The sequence below is a fragment of the Chrysemys picta genome, chromosome 8 (genome assembly GCF_011386835.1).
Source record: "Chrysemys picta bellii isolate R12L10 chromosome 8, ASM1138683v2, whole genome shotgun sequence".
NCBI classification, from domain to species: Eukaryota; Metazoa; Chordata; order Testudines; family Emydidae; genus Chrysemys; species Chrysemys picta.
In genome coordinates, this window is record NC_088798.1 from 92062983 (window position 1) to 92084154 (window position 21172).

At 41.9% G+C, this 21172-nt stretch overlaps 1 protein-coding gene across 6 annotated transcripts in view; it reads left to right on the plus strand.

Moving 5' to 3' along the window:
* The first annotated feature begins 234 nt into the window (after positions 1-234).
* SFXN1 (sideroflexin 1) overlaps positions 235-21172 on the plus strand; it is a 42051-nt gene continuing 21113 nt past the window's right edge. For 2 of the 6 annotated variants that reach the window (XR_006174559.2, XR_002887938.3), the window contains exon 1: positions 13358-13376. Coding sequence is in view for 2 of the 6 variants with exons in the window: in XM_042850844.2 (XP_042706778.2) it covers positions 5318-5345 (28 nt within the window). In the remaining 4 variants the exon portion in view is untranslated. Of the gene's footprint in view, positions 376-5244; positions 5346-9711; positions 9921-13357; positions 13377-21172 lie in introns of those variants that run through there. The other 4 variants (XM_042850844.2, XM_042850843.2, XM_005298075.4 and 1 more) reach the window with 4 other exon arrangements.

A 21172-nucleotide genomic window follows, 5' to 3' on the forward strand; every position in this document is an offset into this window, starting at 1 on the left:
GGTTTGGGGCGGTGCAGGGAACCGGGGACGGGAAATGCCCCCCAGGGGCTGCAAAGGGGCCTCATTACAAAACGGAAATAACAATCTACGGCTAATACCAATGATTTTCCCCATCCACCCGGCTGCCTGCCCCCGCCCATCTCTTTCCCGCCCTCAGCTCCCCCTCCCCATTCCTACCCCATTGATCCGGCCTTGCCGCCCACCCCCTCCCCATCTCTCCCTTCCTCGTCTCCACCGGGTGCTGCCCCCTCCCCCTTTTGTCTTGTCTCCTCCCCTCGGCGGGCCGCGCAGGGCCGGGCGCCCGCCTCCCGCTCCCGCCTGCCCGGCACTGGCTGACTCTCTTCCGGCGGCGGGCTGTGCGGAGCGGCGGGCGCTGTGAGTACGCGGCAGCGGGAACCCCGCAAGGGTTAACGCCACCTGCCCTCCCCACCCCCGGGGACCTCCGGGAGGGAGAGTTAAGCTTCCTGCCGCAGTCCCCTCCACGCGCGGGGAACTGGGTACTCCTCTGCAGCGAGCCCCCTCCCGGGCAATCGCATCCCCAAAAGACCGGTGACTGGGTGGCAGCTTCTCCCGGGGGTTAAGTCCTTCTGCAGAGTCCCTCGCCCTATGCAAGAGGGAGGCCTGGGGGTCATCCCCTAATGCAGCAACCTCCCTCCAGGTTAACCCCCCAATTAATAAACAGGCATGAGATTGCAGAGTGGGGGGGTCTGTGCTTGGCCCGTGCCCTCCACGGTTCATAGGCTAGCTAGTAGCATGCACACTCGCCCTGGGTGACCGGTGGGTTCCTCCTGCTCCTCGTGTACCCCCAACCTATACACGCATGTGACTTGACTAATGCACCCGGTTTGGGGAGCGATGTATAATCAAGATGAGGGCATTAAGAAGGCAAGTGGGGCAGATTTATACCTAGGCACAGTAAAGATCCTCAGTTTCAATCCTTTCAGGAAAAGATGCATTATAATGAGAAAAAGTACCATGATGAGGGCCATATAGAGTGTCTAGTTAAAAAGAAATATTTCCTCATTCAGTTTCCTGTTGACACAGATAAGGGGAAGAAAACACACTAACCCTCCAGAGGAGGCAAGTTTGAAGCAATTGCTTTTGGGGATGAAATGAAGAGCTTGAAATAACTGTTCGTTAGCAGTGGGTATTCACCCACGAAAGCTCATGCTCCTATACACTGTTAGTCTATAAAGTGCCCCACGACTCTTTGCTGCTTTTACAGATCCAGACTAACACACGGCCACCCCTCTGATACTTGTTCGTTAGCAAAGAAGCTCTTTGAAAAAATAGGGGAGAAATGTGTGGTGAATGCCCATGTGTAATTCAGGGGAGGCAGGGATCCGAGGAGGGGTTGTAAATTGAAAGCACACTGCTGAGTTGGCTGCTGCTGCAAACCTCTAGCATCTGGAGGTGGCTTCAGTGCAGAATGATGAAATCTCCCTTTAAGTTACACACCAAAGATGGCTGCTGTATTGAAGAGTCAGTCTCAGCAGCAGGCCCTATCCATTTAACACAGACTATAGCTTTTGTTGCTAGGCTACAAACAGGACTTACTTTTTGCCTTATAAATGTATCTGGGAGTGTTGTTGTGATCAGAGGGGCTGGTTCTAGCATGTGATGTGTTTTTATTAATGCCGTTGGAAAAGTAGACATTGCAGTAAAAGCTTTCTGGTTTCAACTGATAGTTACCAGCAAATGCTATTTTAGGGTAGAAAAAATTTGGCAACTCATTTGTAATTTTCTGTATCACTCTCTTGCAATGCCGCTGACTCCCAGGTATCATCTTTTAAACTGGGGCTGCCAGCATAACGCAGAGAGGGAACAGCACTGCTAAGATAAAAGATAAATCTGAAATATGCTGAAAATTTGTAATCATGTAAAGATGCTCCTCTCCCCAAAATTATCATTTAAAACAATCTAGCACTAATTATAATGAGAGGTGTTGGCCTCACGTCTCTGGAGCCTGAAGTCTTTTTATCATCAGAACAGTTACAGTATGAGTATTTGCAATGTGTGCTGCCCCATCATTGCCTTGTCAGACTGCTTCAGACTTGAGGTAGAGGGGTCACCTTTTCCAGGTGGGAGGGAGTAGTTCGGTCCCCAAGGTCTTCAGTCCCTGGCTTCTCCACAGAAACTGTCAAAAGACAGGTCATTATGATGGGCATTTTCAGGTCTGAGGGAAGGAAAATCCATATCCATTGGGGACAAGACTGAGACTACTCAAAAAGAGCACATCTACACAGCAGTTAAACACCCATGGTTGGCCTGAGTCTGCTGACTCGGGCTCAGGCTGCAAGGATGTAAAATTGCTGAGTTGGGCCAGACCCCAAGATCTGGCATCCCATGAGGTAGGGAGGAGGGGTCTCAGAGCCCGGACTCCAGCCCAACCTCGGACATCTACACAGCGATTTTTATCTCTGCAGCCCTAGCCAGAGTCAGCTGACCCGGGCCAGCCATGGCCATGCCGCAGGTCTTTAATTCTAGACCCAAAAAGGGTGACGGGGGTCGGATCTTTTGATGATTACCTGTTCTGTTCATTCCCTCTGGGGCACCTGGCATTGCCACTGTCAGAAGACAGGATACTGGGCTAGATGGATCTTTGGTCTGACTCGGTATGGCCATTCTTATGTTCTTAAAAGGCCAGTGTGTTAATTTCAAAATTAAGCAACTGAGAATGGTTAGCAAGTTTTCATAGCATTAGCATTCTCATAAATCATGCTGTGATGTTTGGCGCATCATAATAAATTATAAGGGTGTCGGCTTAAATTAATAGTTACTGCCATTCGCTTAAATGAGCTTTTGCATCACAGCAGTTTGTTTTAATGCCATCTCCCATTCTGATAGGCAAGGTTGCACAGGGCTTGAAAAATGTACCCAACATCATTGGTGGCAGGTATAATAGGCCAGGGGAGACTCTGCCTCCCCTAGCACTGCCGCTGGACCCCGGTTGCAGGTTCTAGGGGGGAAATTTTTGCTTTTTATTATGCCCCATGCAGGTTCTGGGGTGGCTGAGGAGGCAGTATGTGCTGTTCAGCTTCCTGGGTTCCTCAGAATTTTCTCCGTGGACTCCAGGGCGATTACTGATGAACCCAGGTTTGCTGTCTGAATAACACATTCCGCTTCCTCAGCCGCCCCAGAACCTGCATGGGGCATAGCAAAAGCTTAGGTTCTTCTTCCGGAAGAAGAAAAGAGCTTTTGAATTTTTGAGGGGTGGCTTGGGGTCTGTGGAGGGGAGGTGTGGCTGCGGGGGCTTCGGCCAGCCCAGAGCTCCTCTGAGCAGGCTTTGGGGGGTTCAGGGCTTCAGCTGGCCCAGGGCTCCTCTGGCCATGGGGGGGAGCTAGAGGGGGCCAGGAATCTTGGGCTCTGGCCATGGAGGGGAGCCAGGGGGTCTCAGGGCTCCAGCCACGGGGAGGGAGCAAGGGCTCTCGGGCTGTTGCAGGGAGGGGGGCTTGGGGCTCAGGCTGTGGGGGGGAGGGGATATTGGGGCTCCAGCTACGGAGGGGGGCTGCAGCCGCGAGGGGGGCAGGGATCTCAGGGCTCTAGCCCCGGAGGGGGTCGCGGGCTGCTGCAGGGAGGGGGGCTCAGGGCTCAGGCAGTGGGGGGAGGGGATCTTGGGGCTCCGGCTGCGGAGGGGAAGGGGGGCTGTGGCAGTGGAGGGGCTTGAGCTGTGAGGGGGGCAGGGATCTCGGGGCTCTGGCCACGGAGAGGGGCTTGGGCTGCAAGGGGGCCAAAGGGGTTTGGGAATCCGGCCACTGCAGGGCTCAGGCTGCCAGGGGGAGGAGGTCTCGAGGCTCCGACCGTGAGGGGAACAGGGGGGCTCGGGCTCCAGCCGAAGGGTGGTGGGGGTGGAAGGGGCGGAGCCAGGGGCTAGCCTCCCCAAAGTGGTGTTCGACCCACTGCCCATGCCCAGCATCTACTAGCCCAAACACTAAGCCTACTCAGCAGGCTGAAATAACATCAGTACCCCTCCTGAGCTAAACCTCCTTCCCTGTCTCATGCAGGTTAAATACATCCCTGCTAGTCTTTCTCTGGAAGCACTCTGCTTCTGCAGTTAAAGCTGGACCTCCCACACAACCTGCCTCCTCCTCATTCAATTTATGCTGGTCAGACACACAGAGTGCTCTACTGGAGTGGCAGGAGGACCCTTGTCTTACCAACATAGCCTGCTGCTATGGTGACAGGCATCTGGGGCCATTCTCTTGGACTTCAACCTGCCCAGAAACAGGGATCATCAGGCTGAGGATCAGGGAGATAGATGTTGGATAGAGTGAAGGAGAGAAATGGTGGGTCCCCTGCCTGCCAGCACAACAGAACTCCCTACCAAGCAGAAGGGTTGGGAGTGTGGGGGGCTTTGCTGACAGCGACTCAGCAGAGTCCTCTTCTGGGATTTCCCACCCCGCCACCCTAGTGCCTTTGCCTGAGGTTTTGGAAGTTGCAGTTCCCATTGTACATAAACGCTGTCTCCTCAATTATTAGCAGTGTTGGAACTCTCCTGCCCACCCATCATAAGAACATTAGCTGTCCCCTTTTCACTCTGGCGCTAGAGATGTCCATCTGTAGAATTAGGAAGGCATCACTGCCTCGTTTACACTTGGTTCACTTTTAGAAGTTTATGTTCACAATTATAAGGTCTAGAAACTTTATTTTATTTTTACTTTATTCAATGAATGCTTAGATTCTGCAGAAACTGGTAACACTTGTACAGAGATTTCTATTCACCCAGGAGTTAATGAATTTGTCACTGTGATTTTAGTAACCAGTACAATTTAAAATGTTCTAAAACCTTAAATTTTGACTACAGCTAACTTCAGTGCTGTTCATTTGTATTTTAATGTGAGTAAAAAAGTTATCAAGTGCATGGGCCCTTCGAAAACTCATCTAATCTGTGACTAATTGTATCACATATAGTTGCTGCTTCATTTGTGACTGTTGCGTCAGGTTACAAAGTAGCTGTAGAACATTTTACATTTAATAAAGAAAAAAGTGAACTTTGAAACATTACAGTTGAGAGTTTAATTCCTGATGACTTCTGAACGTGCAGTTTTCAGACCCGTTGCAGCTACTGTTGTTATCCTTTAAACAAAGTTTAAAGTCTTCCCCTGCTGCTGATTCCATGGTAAAACTAACAGTAGCCTTTGTACTAAAAACTGCTGTTTAGACTTTGCTCTGGTTTGTGATTTAATTTTCAGGGGAGGATACTGTCACTTCTTATGATATTTATAAACTTTATTTCCCGTTAAGACAGGTTTCAGAGTAGCAGCCGTGTTAGTCTGTAACCGCAAAAAGAACAGGAGTACAGGACACTTGAAAAAAAATGGCAAATGTTTCCATCTTATCAAAGAGTAAGTAAGGAGGGGCAAACTTGAGTGTGTTTGGTAGTATTGCTTTTAGATGCCCCTTCAAATTACCCTTCTAAATATCAGAAGGGGAGCAGAAAAGACATAAAAACTATTAAATAAAGTTTCTATCAAAAACTGATTTAAAAAAAATTAGTCAATTAAAAAATGAGTTGAGAGTGTCCCTTAGAGAGTTCTTATCCGTTATGCACAAACATCTTTTATAATGTCTTCTAAAGTGCCATGCACACCTAACTATATATGAAGATAAGGACCCTGGTCTGAGGAGTCTAATCTCAGGCCATGTTTCTGCTTAGAATTGCATATGGACTACTCACAGTGCATCAAGTTAAGCACAGGCATGGTTTTATTTATTTATTGCAGGACTGGGGCATCCCTAGTTCCAACTACTCAGACACTTAAAATTATCCATGTTTGTCAGTGTTTGCAAGACCTGGGCCTAAATGGAACATAATGCAGACAAAGGAGGAGGAAGAGATGCAGGAGAGAAAGTTATACATAATTTTATGCATCTGACTTCTTTCTTAACAAGACTGTATTGAAATTAGACTAAACTGACATAGGACAGTTTTTTTTTTACCCAACTAACTTAATCTGGAGGCACTGCGGTCCAGTGGATAAGAACATTGGACCTGATCACTGGATGACGCTGTTGTAGGAGACCTAGTTTCTATTTCCAATTCTGTCATTGCCTTTCTCTTTGTCCTTTGACAAGCCATATAACCTCTCTGTGACTGAATTTCCACATCTGTACATTCAAGATAATGATTCCTTCTTTTATGAAGCATTTGGAGATCTATAAGTGAAAAGTGGTTTATAAATATTGTTGTTTAAGATATTTTTCCTCATAGTCTTGAATTCTGGATTAGAACCATCTGGATCTATATGTACAAGTTTTATTAAAAAGTAAATATACTTTGAATTCAAGTGGTGGATGTGTTGTGTTACTGGAATCAGTGAAAAAAAATTATTGTCCAAAAGTAACAAACAAAAAATATATATGCTTATATATCCACAACAGAAACAATTGTTTAACTGTGTTATATAAAAATATCTTTGGGGTTTTTAATACTTTCCCATAGTGCGTGTCCTTGCATTGTGACAGTCACTTCAGCTTGACTGTTCAGTGTGAATTATGTTAATAGTTGACATGTCTGCATAATTAATTTTGTTTTTCAGCATCTCTGCTACTGAGCTGTTTGAAAAGAAATGCTGACAATAACTGGAAGCTGAATAACTGATGAGATAATTGTGCTGCTTGTGTTTAATTTTCTCAGATTTTGAAGCACCAGGGATGAAAATGTTGTGGCGCTATTGATTCAAAACTCTTATTAAATAGATTATTCCACTTCTGATGGTGTTTATTAAATAATGTAATCTCTGGAAATGATAAAATAAGATGCCAAAAAAGAGCAGTAAACGATTTGATCGCTGTTGAGCTCTGGCTTCATCAGATGGCTGTAGCTGCTGAAATCTTTTTACAAGATTTGTTCATTTGCTTCCCATGCATGTTCCCTTTAAAAACTTTTCATTAAATTTATCTGATTTCCTGAGTTATCTTAATTTTATGCAACCAAAATGTTCATAATTTTTCTTTTCTTACCATTTTATTAGTCGTAATATTCAGGTACAGATTTTGTATCACTAAGGATATAGTTCTGATCACAGTATAAATCAGGAATAACTCCACTGAAGTGAGTGGAGTTAAACAAATGGAAAACTAGTGTAAGTGAGATCAGAATCAGGTCTTACATAATTTGTTATAAAATTTATTTGATCGCTTCTGGTGTTGGATTTTTGTGCCTTCAGACTCATTAAGTAAGCTGTGGCATTCCTCTAGGGCAATTTAAAACTAGCCCTCTGAAAATTAATGTATCTGATTAAGATAGAGCTGATTAAAATACTGTTACAAGACCACATGAATACAAGGTATTGTACCAGTTCCAGGGATCTTTGGCTGCAGGCTCATTATTTCACCAGAAAAGAGAATTATGCCTTCCAGTTAAGTAGGGCGTCTTCAATACATTTTAAAAATAGCCATGATAAAAATACCTTTGTGCACAGTTCCCATTTCTTGTTTCATAGTTGAAGTATTTTTTATATATAAGAGTATCTTTAAGTATAGGGACAGTTTCCGAAGTATTTGTTAAAACACTTTGCTTGTATAAGCAGCAAAGAGTCCTGTGGCAGCTTATAGACTAACAGACGTATTGGAGCATGAGCTTTTGTGGGTGAATACCCACTTCGTCGGATGCATGTAGTGAAAATATCTAGAGGCAGGTATAAATATGCAAGCAAGAGTGAGTCAGGCTAGAGATAACGAGGTTAGTTCAATCAGGGAGGATGAGGCCCTCTTCTAGCAGTTGAGGTGTGAACACCAAGGGAGTAGAAACTGCTTTTGTAGTTGGCTAGCCATTCACAGTCTTTGTTTAATGCTGAGCTGATGGTGTCAAATTTACAGATGAACTGAAGCTCAGCAGTCTTTCTTTGAAGTCTGGTCCTGAAGTTTTTTTGCTGCAGGATGGCTACCTTTAAATCTGCTATTGTGTGTCCAGGGAGATTGAAGTGTTCTCCTACAGGTTTTTGTATATTGCCATTCCTAATATCTGATTTATGTCCATTTATCCTTTTACATAGGGACTGTCCAGTTTGGCCAATGTAGATAGCAGAGGGGCATTGCTGGCATATGATGGTGTATATTACATTGGTGGACGTGCAGGTGAATGAACCGGTGATGGTGTGGCTGATCTGGTTAGGTCCTGTGATGGTGTCGCTGGTGTAGCTATGTAGGCAGAGTTAGCATTGAGGTTTGTTGAATCGATTGGTTCCTGCGTTAGTTACTATGATGCGGTGTGTAGTTACTGGTGAGAATATGCTTCAGGTTGGCGGGTTGTCTGTGGGCAAGGACTGGCCTGCCACCCAAGGCCTGTGAAAGTGAGGGATTGTTGTCCAGGATGGGTTGTAGATCACTGATGATGCGTTGGAGAGGTTTTAGCTGAGGACTGTATGTGATGGCCAGTGGAGTTCTGTTGGTGTTTGCTTGTATAGTTTAGTTTGTATAGGATTTTATGTACATCTTCACTATTTACTGATAGTGGATGATAAATTATGCAGAACAGGAAAGAACTACATGAACTGTTTTTTCCATTCAGACTGTTGGTACCTACCTCTCTGTTGGTACCTACCTCTCTGTTAACAGATGGTCTACCAACAAGCAAAACAAAACAAAAATTGGGATTTTACAATCCCAATAGTACCAAGGACACTACTTCTATATAAAAAATATTTCTGTGAAAAGTTTGTAATTTTGTCAAGGCAAGGAAATATCCTTGCTGTTTGTTAGATATGTACCATTTTAACAGTGCTTTCCACTGTGAAATCAGAAAGCTTAGCAGCTTTTTTTCAACTTTCAGGTGGCTGCAAATTGTGGGCTCCTTACACTATTACTCTTTATGTGTTCAGAGCACTTGGGTTTCATTACACTCAGAGAAATTAAATTTATTGTCGAAGTATATAGAATGATCTTGAATCACTGCATTTTCACTTGATACAAACTGTTTTCTTTCCTCCTTGGATTGTATCCATCACTTCAATGGATGATACAATGTATTTTAGATTTTTCATACTTGCTTTTATTTTCTCAAGATTTCTGAGTCTGCCAAATATACCATATGCAGAAAAAATCTAGAGGAGGAAGAAAACCTTTTGTTTTCTTAGGTAGCTACTAATTAAGGTCCCCATCTTTCACTGAATTCCATGTGGACTGACAGCTGTGCCCACACAGAGCTCCAGGCAGGATTGGGTCCTAAAAATGGTGAACACGATTGTTGTTGGGTTTCATTCTTCATGAATCATTTAATATTTTGAAATGTTTGAACTGTAGTAATGAAAAATGTGGGGTTACAATAATTTTTAAAAGATAAGTAATGAACATTCTCTGCCATGGCATTTATCATTCTTTCCTTGGTGCATTAAGTTAATGTGACAGGGTGGACAAAAATCAATATTTTTTTGAAAAAAATCATAAAAATCAGATTTTTTTATTAAATCCAATTCTTTTAATTTATGTAAAATTATTTTTTCTTTTTAAAAATAAACCTCTTTAAAATATGCTAAGGCCTAATATTATTATTTCTTAAAATTTTTAAATAAAAAATAAATATGCTGAATCCATGAGCATCTATCAAAAACTTTGAGTACAAGGCTGCTTTTCTATGTAAAGAAAGAATCGGGGGGAAAATATTTAACTGTTGAGGTCAAACTTTATAAATATGGCACAATAGACAGTAGGGCTTGATCCTGTGCTAGTGGGTACAAGAGTCTGATGTCATCACAGGAGCCCAGCCTCTGACTCCAGGAAACATCATCAGGTGTCTCATCAGGATCATCCACTGAGCCAAAAGGGTGGTCTCATACTCCTGTTTTTTTCTGGCTTTGCCTTAATGGAGCTCTGATTTGACTCACTTCTCAAATTATGAATATTTATGACCCCACCCAGCATAGAAACTTACTCTCCAGCACATGGAAAATACTGAAGCTTATCTATCCAAAATATTTAAGGTTAGTTGGTTTAATCAAAATAATTTTATATGCTGTTTTGTATGTTTAATTAAATTCCAGTTACCGTCCTAATGCAGCTTGATGCAAATCATGATCAGAAAGTTAATTATCTAGTAAATAGGCAATGTATCATTTGCCATCTTCTAACATACTAAAAATTTATTATTAATAAGAATCTGAAACTATTAAGCTATATAATTGCTTAAATAAATGTACATAGTTATAGTGTACCCTCCTAGGTGGCAAAAAGATGTACCAAATCTAGTGTAAAAGCTCTGTTTAGTTGTAAATCAATATGTTTTAATGGTCATATCAACCAATGAGAATGCATCTTTCTTTAGAAAATAAGTTTACAGTAATCTACTTTTCCATTTCCAGTTGATGATTTATCGAGGCTTTCCATTTAATGATTAAGATCACAATTTCAATAGCCTTGATTTAAATCAGTCCATCCGATGAAACAATGTTGTTGGCCCTCTTCATCTTATTTAATTTTTAGTCATTTGAACATTCATCCTCAAGGAAAATGTAAACGCTTGTTTTCTATAGAAATGGCTCATTCCCATGTGAAGGAATGCCAATCCTTTCAACAGCTGCTAGACTTAATAGTGCATCCTCTCCATCCTATCTTGCAGTTGAAGCTTCCATGACCTTTTTCTGCTTCCCACCTACTCCCATATTTCAGATTATCCGTATCATGTTCCACTTCTGTAAAATTGATATTTAAATTATCAGTCTTTTGCTGCTGAAAACTTGCTGAACTGATGCACTTCACATTTTAATTGTTAAAATGACAAAACACACAATTGCAAATCCATTAGTTGTGGGCCATTTTTATTTTTTATGGACGGTCATTAAATCTAAGGCTCTAATATGTTAATTAATGAAGACATTGTTTTAAAGTAACCATCAAGAGTATGCTCCTGTAACTACCAAGAGTATGATCCCGCCATTGAAGTCATGATGAGAATTCTGTGTGGAGAGGGTATGCAGGAAAGTGTAGGAGAGGAACACAAAAAAGAAAATAGGAGGTGATGAGGCTGAGAAGTTCATAGATTATGTGTAGAATTGGTTGAAAAAACAATTAAAAATGTCCAGGGAATTTTTTAAATTGTAAAAATGTTAAAATTTCATCAAAATATTTCAATTCTTGAAATATTTCAACCAGCTCCACAAGTGATTGAAAACCTGCATTTTTTGTGAGAAATACTTTTCATTAAAAAAATCTGATTTTTAATGAAAAATGTAGTGGAAAACTTGAAATGATTGAAACATCAGTCAGTTTCTATCAACTCTAGTTATGTAAAATGGTGAAAATTATACCTCTGTATGTGGGTGCAAAAGTGTCAGTGTAATTTACACAGAGAGGGTCCTACTTTAACAGACACTTTACACCCCTTGTTAGTTTCTTTTATAGATCTTACCCACCTCATGTGAGTTACAGCAATTCAGGCTTGCTTATTCTCACTTATCAGTCAGTAACTTACAGTTCACCTCTGAATGTGGCCTATTGAATTTGGCAGGATGGAAGCTGACTTAAAATTTTACATGCTGCACACCTCTCAAGGAAATTCTAGATATTTTCCTGTCACTTTAGTGCTGGTTTTATGATCAGAAGAAACACTAATATTTAAATGAATGCATAACTTTACAATGTTAGCATTGCTTTGATGATTAAGCCAGGATTCATGCAGTGTATGATTTTGTGTACAGTCCCTGGCACTGTGTGAACCTTATGTAAATGTCAAAACCTTTTAAAAACAAAATGACACTTTGAAATGAATACAGTTCTTCTTTGTGGACCTCTTTCTTAGATATAGGAAAGATTATATAGCACTGTGGAAGAATTCATCACATTAAGTGTTAGAGATTAAAAATGGGCTATTGGCAACAGTGTATCAAAGCAAAAGTTCATTACCTTAAATATATGAAACAGGTCATATTGGCTTGTTTCAATTTATTGTATATTCCAGGCTAACAAAATCTGAAAATGCAGGTTTACATTTTCTTTTATTATTTGAGTGCTGGTAACATTGTTGATGCTATATAGAATTTAGAGGAAGGTACAGCACATGCCCCAGGGAGCTTGGAAAGATCCACAACATGCTGGGTCTCAACATTTGGAAGTAGCAGGGTTTATTTTTTTCCCCCCCTCTCTTTTTCTAAGCAGTATTTTGTTCTTAGTAAAATGTATCTGCCCCTACTGTATAATGATTTGGCCAGACAAGTTTCTCACATGTGAGCAAACATTACCTACGTGGTAGAATCACCTGCATCAGTTCAATAGTCTATCTACTAAAATTCCTAAGATAAAGTACCAGTTTATGCTTAATTGGGACATCTCCCAGAGATCAAATTGATGCCTAATGATACCAATGGCAATGAGTCTTGCTTAATTGCTTGTGGTCCTCTTGAAGATCTCTTGGAAGTTTCAACGAACGCTTAATGTGTGAGCCCTTTTTGAGTAAGGCAGGACCAAGAGAGCATAAGATACTTATGATGCACTCTGTGCGCTGACTCAGTTTATTTCCACATGCTAGTTAACAGTCAATAAAGCCCATTAGACGACAAGTGGGAATTCTTTTTCTTCATTCCCTCCCTCCCCCAAATGAATAATTTGTGAGAATTTATTTACCACACTATCATAGAGTATGTAAGTAACTGCTGTAGCAGAGATGGTTAAAGATTAGTATTCAGACATTCTGGGTTCTGTTCTTGGCTTTGACTTGCCTTGTAGCCATGAGCAAGTTATTGCTGCTTTGCCTCAGTGTCCTTATCTTTAAAATGGGGGAAATGATACCTCACAAAGGTGATACCTCACTGATAAGTGTTAATAAAGGTCTTTTGAGAGCCTTTGTGAAAGTCACTGTATTATTCGATTGTACTGGTCTATTAGCAGTTACGTAGTTATCATGAAGAGTATCTTCAGCATTTCAAAGTACCTTTATAAATAGCCTGTCATTGTTCCAACTTGTTTCTTTGGAAGTCCATGAATTAGAAAAGTGGTTTCCCTTTTTGATGAAGGAAGGTTGCCAACTTTCTATAAAAAAATGCAAATAGACACTGCTATCTCCTAAGATACCCTTTCGATTTAATAATAGAACTAGATTCCCAACCTCCCACCCCCAATCTGAGTTGCTTTTATTATCTTTCTAGTCTCCAGGGGGACTTTGAGCTTCTCTTGTGTAACCTAATTTTGGAACTTTGAAATATGGGAGATAATGTAAGTTATCTGTATATTTAACATGTACTGAAACTATATTTACAGTAAGTTTGGACAACAGAGTTAGTGCTCTTTGAGTCCCCTGGTTTATGGTTACTTATTTTAGTAAATATACAGCGGTTTTGAAGATATTTACGGTACTTGGAAAAATCCCCACTTTCCTGGAGCTCTTTCAGAGAAAGAAAAAGCGAAGTTCATAATGGAAGGAAGTTATGACAAAAAGCAAGAAAGAGGTAATAAGTAGAGCTGGTACAATAATAAGTGACTATATTTTTAAAAGTTCACTGGTAATTATTGAATAATTCAGTTGACATATACTCTTATGCAATATTAGACTGACTCCTTAACTGATCAAAGGCTATTTAATGAATATATCATTTGATGACTACTTGTGAAATTCATTGAATAATTATATACAACAAATTTTGTTTTCTGTTATTCAGCGAGGTAATAAAACTGTATTAAATAGAAAGTTGATTATCATGAGTACAGTACAATATTGAATTGCAACAACAACTCAGCACGTAATGGTGCCATTTAAATTGCAAGGTACTGGCCTGAAAAGGAGTGGTGGCACTAGTATTTTTAACCTTGGCAAGAAAATGTAGATCTTGGGCTAATAGGTATTGGGCATTAACTGCAGTAGATAAACTCTTTTTTATCTGGGGACCAATAGTGCATTCTGCTGCAAGTGAGCCAGTTAGGTCAGTGGGAACTATTCATGTGCCCTAATCATTACTGGAAACTATTTGTCCTTATTTCATCTTTATTTTTTCTGGTTTCACAAGGTTGTGTTCTATTTCAAATTTAGGTCCCATCTGTTGGAAAGACCTTAGCACACTTTGCTTTGACAAGGCCAGCATTCAGAATAGCTAATTTGACTTTATTGCCAAATAATCCAACCTCTTAATCCAATGCAGTTGTCAAAATAAAAGATGTGAGAATCTGGACTGCTTTGAGCGTCTTTGAAATGACCTTCCATGTGACAGCATAGGCTTCTGTTTATTGAGACAGTAACATTCCTAAAACAGCATTGCACAAGCAGTGCATCACAGACCTCCTGTAGTAAAATAGCCAGGCTAATAACACTTGTCTAGAGAAACATTTAGACGCTTAAATGATCTTAACACATTAAGAGTATAAAACAGTCTTAAAACATCAGACAATAGTGTTCACTGGCTGCAGTATGCACTCATGAATTGTGCTTTTTGTTTAGTCAGATGTTTGCAGCCTTTGAGTTAATACCTCTGTGACGTTGCACTCTATATGATTTTATGAAAATATGTTAATAAGTGTGAGTATAATGTAACTGGAATATGCTTCATGCAAAAGGTCTCTTGTAAGGTATCAAATCTTATAATCTACTGAGTGTGGTCATCCTATTTGTATAAATGTATCACTCTTGTATCTGAAACTAGAAATATGAAGTATAACTCTGAGGTCCTATTGTAATTATGCAAAGTGTGGGCCATTAATGGTGGTTTGGAATTTTGATGGCTTCCATTAACCAGGACAGTTGACTGTAGATGGCTGTGTTTACTTCAGGAGCGGTGCCAGGGTTTTTGGCGCCCTAGGCGGGGGTCCTTCCGCGCTCCCGGTCGTCGTCGGAAATTCTGCGGCGGGGGGGTCCTTCCGCGCTCCCGGTCTTCGGGGCACTTCGGCGGCGGGTCCTGGAGCGAGTGAAGGACCCGTCGCAGAATTGCCACCGAAGACCCGGAGCGTGGAAGGACCCCCCGCCCCGCCGCTGAATTGCTGCCGAGGGCGACAAAATGCCACTCCCCCAAATCCTGGCACCCTAGGCAACCGCCTAGGTTGCCTAAATGGAAGCATCGGCCCTGGTTTACTTATAAATCTTCCTGTATACCTGTGTGCTGGCAAGTGGGTAATGAAGTCTTACAGTGACATGTGATCATGTCACCTGAACTGGAATCCATCTTTATTTAACCTGGTGCTTTTCCATTTAGAAGGAGGGATGGGAACCCAGAGAGGGACAAAGGATTCCCGCCTTGTGCAAAAGATATATAAGGGAGTGGAACAGAACAAAGGAGGCTGCAGTCATGAGAAATCCCTTAGCTACCCCCTGAGCTGGAACAAGGACTGTACCAGGGGAAAGGATTGGGCCCAGACTAGGAATGCATCCAGTCTGTGGTAGAAGCTTATTGAAACCTCTCGGAGTTCAATTTTATCTGTGTTCAGTTTTCCTACTGTATTAGGCATAGACTTGTGTGTTTTATTTTATTTTGCTTGGTAATTCATTTTGTTCTGTCTGTTATTACTTGGAACCACTTAAATCCTACTTTTTGTATTTAATAAAATCACTTTTTACTTATTAATTAACCCAGAGTATGTTTAATACCTGGGGGGCAAACAGCTGTGCATACTTCTCAGTGTTATAGAGGGCGAACAATTTATGAGTTTACCCTGTATAAGCTTTATACAGGGTAAAACAGATTTATTTGGGGTTTGGACTCCATTGGTAGTTGGGTATCTGAGTGTGGACCAGGAGAACTTCTTAAGCTGTCTTCAGTTAAGCCTGCAGCTTGTGGGGGTCGTGGTTCAGACTTGGATCTGTGTTTGCAGCAGGCAAGTTTGTCTGGCTCAAACCAGGCAAGGGACTGAAGTCCCAAGCTAGCAGGGAAAACAGGCTCAGGGGCAGGGGTGGCTCTAGCTTTTTTGCCGCCCCAAGCACGGCGGTCAGGCTACCTTCAGCGGCGTGCCTGCGGGAGGTCCGCCAGTCCTGCGGCTTCGGCGTACCTGCCGCCGAATTGCCACCGAATCTGCGGGACCGGTGGACCTCCTGCAGGCATGCCGCCGAAGGCTGCCTGACTGCCGCTCTCGCAGGGACAGGCAGGACGCCCCCCAGGGATTGCCGCCCCAAGCACGCGCTTGGAGCGCTGGTGCCTGGAGCCGCCGCTGCTCAGAGGTAGTCTAAGCACATCAGGTGTCAGTCCCAAAGGGGTTTCTGTGATCCAACCCATCACAACCTCTTTATACTACTAACCTCTGCACCTCCAGGACAAAAAAGGGTCAATTTATTTATACAATGTACAGTTTTCCTGGTGCCAGAATAAATTAGGAGACTAGAAACAAAAATCCATGTGGTTCCTGACAAGGAGAAATATGTGTACATACTGTAAACTTTGTTTATGAGTTTTTAGCAGGATACCAATCAGGTATTGACTGATGTTTAAGTCAATAATAGGATTGGTTGTCTAGCATAGTAGAATGTTTGTTAAAGGATAATCTTGGAACTGGCTGAAAACAGAAATCTTTTTAATGTAATGGCCTTGTTATTTCAATCTTCTATGTTTGACAGTATAGACTAAATGTAAAAATATAATATCACGACAGGAGATGATTTTTTTTAAATTGAAAACACAATAAACTCAATTTTTTTTCTTCTAAAGAATAGTTGTTTAATTGAAAGAAATAGTGTATAATTATCAGGGACATGTATAAAGGGATAGTATAAAGCAGTGGTCCCCAACCTTTTTCGTCTGGCGGGTGCCAGACAACGAAGCACGGAGGACCATAGCGGCAGACGAGCATCCGCCGAAATGCCGCCGACAAGCGGCAATGTCAATAGGCGTCACCGCCGAAATGCCGCCGAGAAGCAGCAGCATCCAGAGGCGTCGCCGCCGAAATGCCATCGAAAATTGGCGGCATTTTGGCGGCAACGCCTCTGGATGACGCTGCTTCTCAGCGGCATTTCGGCGGATGCTCGTCCACTGGCCAGTACGCAAGCGCACTTAGATGCCCTGGCAGGCGCCATGGCACCTGCGGGCACCATATTGGGGGACCCCTGGTATAAAGGTAAGTGGGAACAAAATATGACTTCATCAAGGTCATTAGCAAGTTTTATTTAACAGTGTTGGTCTTTGTATGGATCATTGGGTCATTCCACTGTTAACCATTTACTATGCTGGACGATGACTCCTAATCTGTTATCTGTCTTTCAACCAGTTTCTTTCTAATCCATTACAGAACTTTGCTTCTGTTGACTACTTAGTTTCCTTCAAAACCTCTTCTGAGGTACTTTGTCTATTGTGTTCTGGAAAGCCAAATGAATTGTATTTGCCAATTCTTTTTTTTCCACTACTAAATGTCATGCATAACACAGCTGCTCTGCATACTTGGTAAAATTAATTGGAGCCAATTTTGCCTTCATGTGTGTGCCAACACTCATTGATTTTGGTAGGAGATAAACGTGAGGCAGAATTTGGGCAAACTGAATCTCAGTGACAGGTCTTGTGGGGATTAACATCTTAGAGAACTATGCTATCTTTCATAATATGTGAAATGTAGTAAGCTATGCATGATGTGTGACTACTAGGCCTTCGTTGTAATTTAAACAATAAATAATTATAAAAGCATTCAAAAGGTTCTAGGTGCTGTGTAGACATAAAGGAAGGCAAAGTCCTTTCCCTCAATATCTTACAGTTTACAAAATCTTTTCTGACCTAAGTGCATGGAGAGGGAATATCTTTGTCACAGCCATCAGTTCTCAGTAGTAACTTTGTTTACAAAACAAATTTATAGTCCCCATGACATATGTTACAAAAGGATTTAGGGGCCTAAACCCCAGATGTAGGTATTACTGTGATGCACAAAACCCCCACTTGGCTGCTGCCTAACTCTTTAGGTGCCAAAAAAAGGCCTTGGCTACACTTGCAGCTGTACAGCAGCGCTCTGAGGTAAACCTGTCTTCGTGCAGCTGAGTAGGGAAAAGCGCCGCAGTCTGTCCACACTGACAGCTGCCAGCGCAGTGGTGTGGCCACACTTGTAACATCTGCAGCTGTGTTGGGAGCGGTGCATTATGGGCAGCTATCCCAGCATTCATGTGGCTGCAACGTGCTTTTCAAAACGGGGGGTGGGGGGTGGGGTGGATTGTGACAGGGAGTGTGGGGGGAGAGAGAGTGCTTTTTGGAGCATGTCAGCTCTCTATTTTGCAAGTTCCAAACTCCCGGCCCCCTGCTCATTCATTCACTCACTCAAAGCAAGCTGCAATCTGTTTGCTTTTCTCTGTGGTACAAGCTTTGAAACCGGCACTTGCACATTCCTGCAGCCGGTCACAACAATGGAGAGGATTGGCCACTTGACAAGGTGATTAGTACAGCGCTGCAAGCGTTTACACTCACACCCGTGAGTCATAGCCACTCCACTGCAGCTGTCATTCCTCTCGGAGATGTGGAGTACCTGCAGCGGTGTACCCAGGGAGATACAGCGCTGCAAGTGCCCTGCCAGTGTGGACGGGGACTGAGTTACAGCGCTGGGGGAGGCTTTACAGCGCTGTAACTTGCAAGTGTAGCCAAGGCCAAAGCTCAGTCAGTGCCTACATTTTCATTGTAAAAGTTACCTAGATACCCAAGTTTCTGCCTCTGGGCATGCACATTGCTGCCTTAGTGAGGCATCTGGAGGAGAGGTGGGAAATGCCTTTTCAAATATCTTCTCAGGCAGGGGGGTGGGGGGAATTGAACCAGGGTGAGTACTCTGACCATTGGGCTAAAGATTATAAGGAAAGGTATCTCCCATTGGCCAGCTTAGGTCAGTTCCTACCTAAAGTGCTGGGGCGTTTGTGGATCCCACCTATATTTCCCAATGTATTGTATAGGGAGTCTAGGTGCCTAATCCAGGGTTTGTGGATTCCAGTGATTTTCTAGGTGCCTAAAAGTCCCTTTGTGGATCCGGGCCTGACTTTTGCAAATGGTTAATTTCTTGATTCCAAGAACTGGGAGGTTTTTTACCAATAGTATCAGTGGTCTAAATCAGCTTCCTAATCTCCAATATGAAATGTGGATGGTATTTTATATCTCTTACAACCTTTTGCTGTTTTGGGCTGCTTAGGATATGAAGACCAAGAAATTTCTATCTGTAGATAACTTAATTGCTTTTCCAAAGACTTCCAAAGTGCTCTTGAGGTGGAAAAAAAGGACTTTGAGTAACGGTTCATGTCTATTGGATGTGTTAACTCTCCACCTTTCATGAATGGACTAGTTCTGTTTTGGTGTAAAATTCATATGTTGAAGATGTTTTTAGAAGTTGTGTTATAAAGTGCTTCTTTTTATACTTTTTTCTCTACACATCTAATTTTGATCAGTCTCCCGCAATTCAAACAGCTTTCATAATTTGTGCCTGATCTTTCTCCATTAGCGAGCAAGCATCAACCAAGTAAAAAGAGAAGCTAAGTTAAGATGAAAATACTCATCAGAATTTGTTCACATAAACAGCAAAGAACTATCCAGGTTCAGTGACACAACAACTCAAGTTCAATTGCTGAACTCCAGTGTCTTCACTAATTTTCTCACAAACAGTATTTGACTTGTCTTTGATCAGAATATGAAAGAATGCCATGTGGAAGGTGTGACATACTTGAGTACAATGTAGAATAATGAGCAGCTGGGCCACCCTTGCCCTGCAATCTTGGGTGCCTTATGATGCCTTGCTGAAGCAGTTCCAACCTGGGCTGCTCCCAAACAGCTTTCCAGCATGCAAGTCACTCCCTGTGTGTTTCTGTGTAACTGCAGCCTGCCAGCCACGCATGGGTTACACTCTGGCTATCACTAGCCTTTGTTATAATGCAGGATGACCCCAACACACTCCCGGTCTTAAATTTTCCCCCAGAAATGTATGTCCTGTACTACCCAGCTCTCTCCTGGACAATACAAGTTTATATAAAGTCCGTTATTTCATTAATGGAAATAATATGCACATAACTCACCACCCCAAATGAAGCTCCAGTTAGATAACAGTAACGCAAATATCTTTAAGTTTGGCATTTTAACAATTAAAAGTCTTAACTTTTGGAACTTCACCTGGACTATTAACTAGATCTTAATGGTAGCGAACTGGTACACAGTGTATTGGTTTCTCCTGACAAAGATAATGATATTAGCAATTAATACATTACAGTACAAATATCATTCTCACATAACATTTTTCCCTTTCTTAAGTCTAATTAACTTTGGTTGTTTGTTTTGGGTTTTTTATTTGTTTCAGGTTGTAGAAATCCACTTTCAGGTTTTATTTGAACATGTTGTAGAAATCCACTTTTAACAATAACAACAAGGAGTCTGGTGGCACCTTAAAGACTAACAGATTTATTTGGGCATAAGCTTTCATGGGTAAAAACCTCACTTCTTCGGATGCATAGTTGATACAATGCTATAGTTGATACAGCCGGTATTATACTAGGAACTGCCTTCTTTCATCAGGATGCTAAAATTATTTTAGTCACAAAACCTTTAATTTTCTGGGCCCTAACCCCTATGGACATGGACATGCTCCAGTGACGTCAGGGGGAACTGAGCGTGTGCTCTTGCTGGTATGATATTTTGCCTGCTTTTGCTGTAGTGTCTACAGTGAAACTGTCATTCTCTCAAGGTCTTGTGTTTGATCACATATTGGGTTTTATGTGTTTACTTTTCTTTTTCACTGAAGTCTGTAAGTCTGTGGTTGTTTTCAATACTAGACAGAATACCATACTGTTTAAAAATTAATGTTTAGAAATGCATTGAAAAAACATTGTTTTTATGGTCCCATTCGGTCTTAAACCCATAAGAAACACAGCGGGTTGTCTTTAACATCACTTCTCAGTTAGATGTATTTTAACATCCATTTGCCTGTTTTAGAGGGCTGTGAGAAGCATTGCCTTTGAAATACAATTGTTTATTGACCCCCCAACCAATCATTATTAATTAGCATTTTCCACAGACTTATTTAGTAATTAGACAGAATGAATGGTTGAGCAGATGATATTTGTTCTTGGTCTGGAAGCAAACTATGAATAAGTCACCCTGTTCTACTGAGGTGGCAGAACACTGCTAGGTCTGTGAGGTTAACTGGCAGAGGTGCTCTTTCCTGCCTTTATGCCTAGGAAAACTGGCACACCTTCTTAGTGTAATGGATTGCTTGGTAACACTTTTAAAAATAAAGGATAATCTACAGTAAGCTCTAGAAAATGCAGCTGTTACAGTAAACGATATTGTATTGTGTGTTTCTAACTTTAATTTTGTTTTGCTGTGCCAGAATT